General features: G+C 37.1%; 1 protein-coding gene across 1 annotated transcript; it reads left to right on the plus strand.

The window, feature by feature from the left end:
- The first annotated feature begins 271 nt into the window (after nucleotides 1-271).
- Nucleotides 272-1,249, plus strand: LOC114389812. The gene has a single exon (XM_028350541.1). The coding sequence runs from the start codon at nucleotides 272-274 to the stop codon at nucleotides 1,247-1,249; it is 978 nt and encodes a 325-aa protein (XP_028206342.1).
- The last annotated feature ends 206 nt before the right edge of the window (nucleotides 1,250-1,455 follow it).

Genomic DNA, 1,455 nt, shown 5'->3' on the forward strand with positions numbered 1-1,455 from the left:
GGGTGGCTTAGGTTCAAATCAGCCTTATGGCTGGAGACCACATAATAATGCATATTCTGGTCCAAATAACACTTATTTTGCAAGTTCTTCTAACAACTCGAATGGAAGTTCTTCAAATAAGGGTCAATAACAACAACAAGCTCAGCCAGATAAAATGTCCAAGATGAAAGATACTTTAACCCAGCTTATGCAGGCATCCATCTCAAACCAAAAGAACATTGATGCTTCTTTTAAAAATCTAGAGGTTCAGGTGGGATAATTGGCGAAACAAATGTTTGAGAACGGAAGTGGATCCTTCTCAACAACCACAAAGGTCAACCCAAGAGAAAAATGTAAGGAAGTTACAACTAGGAGGGGGGCAGTGGTCGGTTTGAAGGATGAAAGTGAGTATAGTGAGAAAAAGACAAATGAAGGAGTTGTAAAAATGAGTGATGCAAAAGAAGTAGTCGAAAAAGAGCAAAAAAATGAAGTATTAGCTAAAGAGGAAGAGAAGGAAATAAGTGAAGTGGAGAAGCAAAAATTGAAGAAAACAACGTCTAACAAAGGCAAAGTTGTAATAGATCATCCAGCAATTCAACATCTTCCTTATCCACATGCTCCATCAAAAAAGGATAAAGAAAAGCAGTACTCACGTTTTTTAGATATTTTTAAGAAACTGCAGATTAACATTCCCTTTACAGAAGCATTAGAGCAAATGCCAACATATGCCAAATTCATGAAAGAATTTCTTACAAAGAAAAGGAGAACCACGGATGATGAAATGGTAGAGCTAGAAGTAGGATGCAGTGCAATCATCCAAAAATCCATTCCAGAAAAATCACAAGATCCCAGTAGTTTCACAATTCCTGTGACTATTGGGAGATTATCGGTGGGCAGAGCACTTCTTGATTTAGGTGCAAACATCTACCTCATGCTCTTATCCATGATCAAACACATCAGAGAAGTTGAAATTAGACCCACAAGAATAGCTTTGCAACTAGCTGACAAAACTATCAAGCATCCTTATGGTATTATTGAAGATGTATTGGTGAAAGTCAACAAATTTCTCTTTCCAGTCGACTTCGTGGTGATGGACATGGATGAAGACAATGAAGTTCCATTAATTCTTGGCAGACCTTTCATGAAGATTTCCAAAGTAATAATTGATGTTGACGATGCAAAACTCACTGTCAGAGTCCAAGGTGGTGAAGTGCAATTTAATGTCTTTGAAGCCATGAAGCACCCGAAAGATAAAGGGGAGTGTTTTTGAATGGATGTCTTGCATGAGGTAACTTCTAACTCTAAAAATTATATTTAAAGAAAAGATGGGTTAGAGAAAACATTGACTGAAGCCTTTGAGGAGATGAGTGAAGTTGAAGCAAAGAATAATTGAGAATGTCTCCAACAGCTAAATGCCTTTAGAGAAATTCCTTACCACCAATCTCTCTTTGAAGAAATAAAAGAAAAGAAACCGAA

Source organism: Glycine soja, chromosome 16, assembly GCF_004193775.1.
Source record: "Glycine soja cultivar W05 chromosome 16, ASM419377v2, whole genome shotgun sequence".
In the NCBI taxonomy this organism is placed as follows: Eukaryota; Viridiplantae; Streptophyta; class Magnoliopsida; order Fabales; family Fabaceae; genus Glycine; species Glycine soja.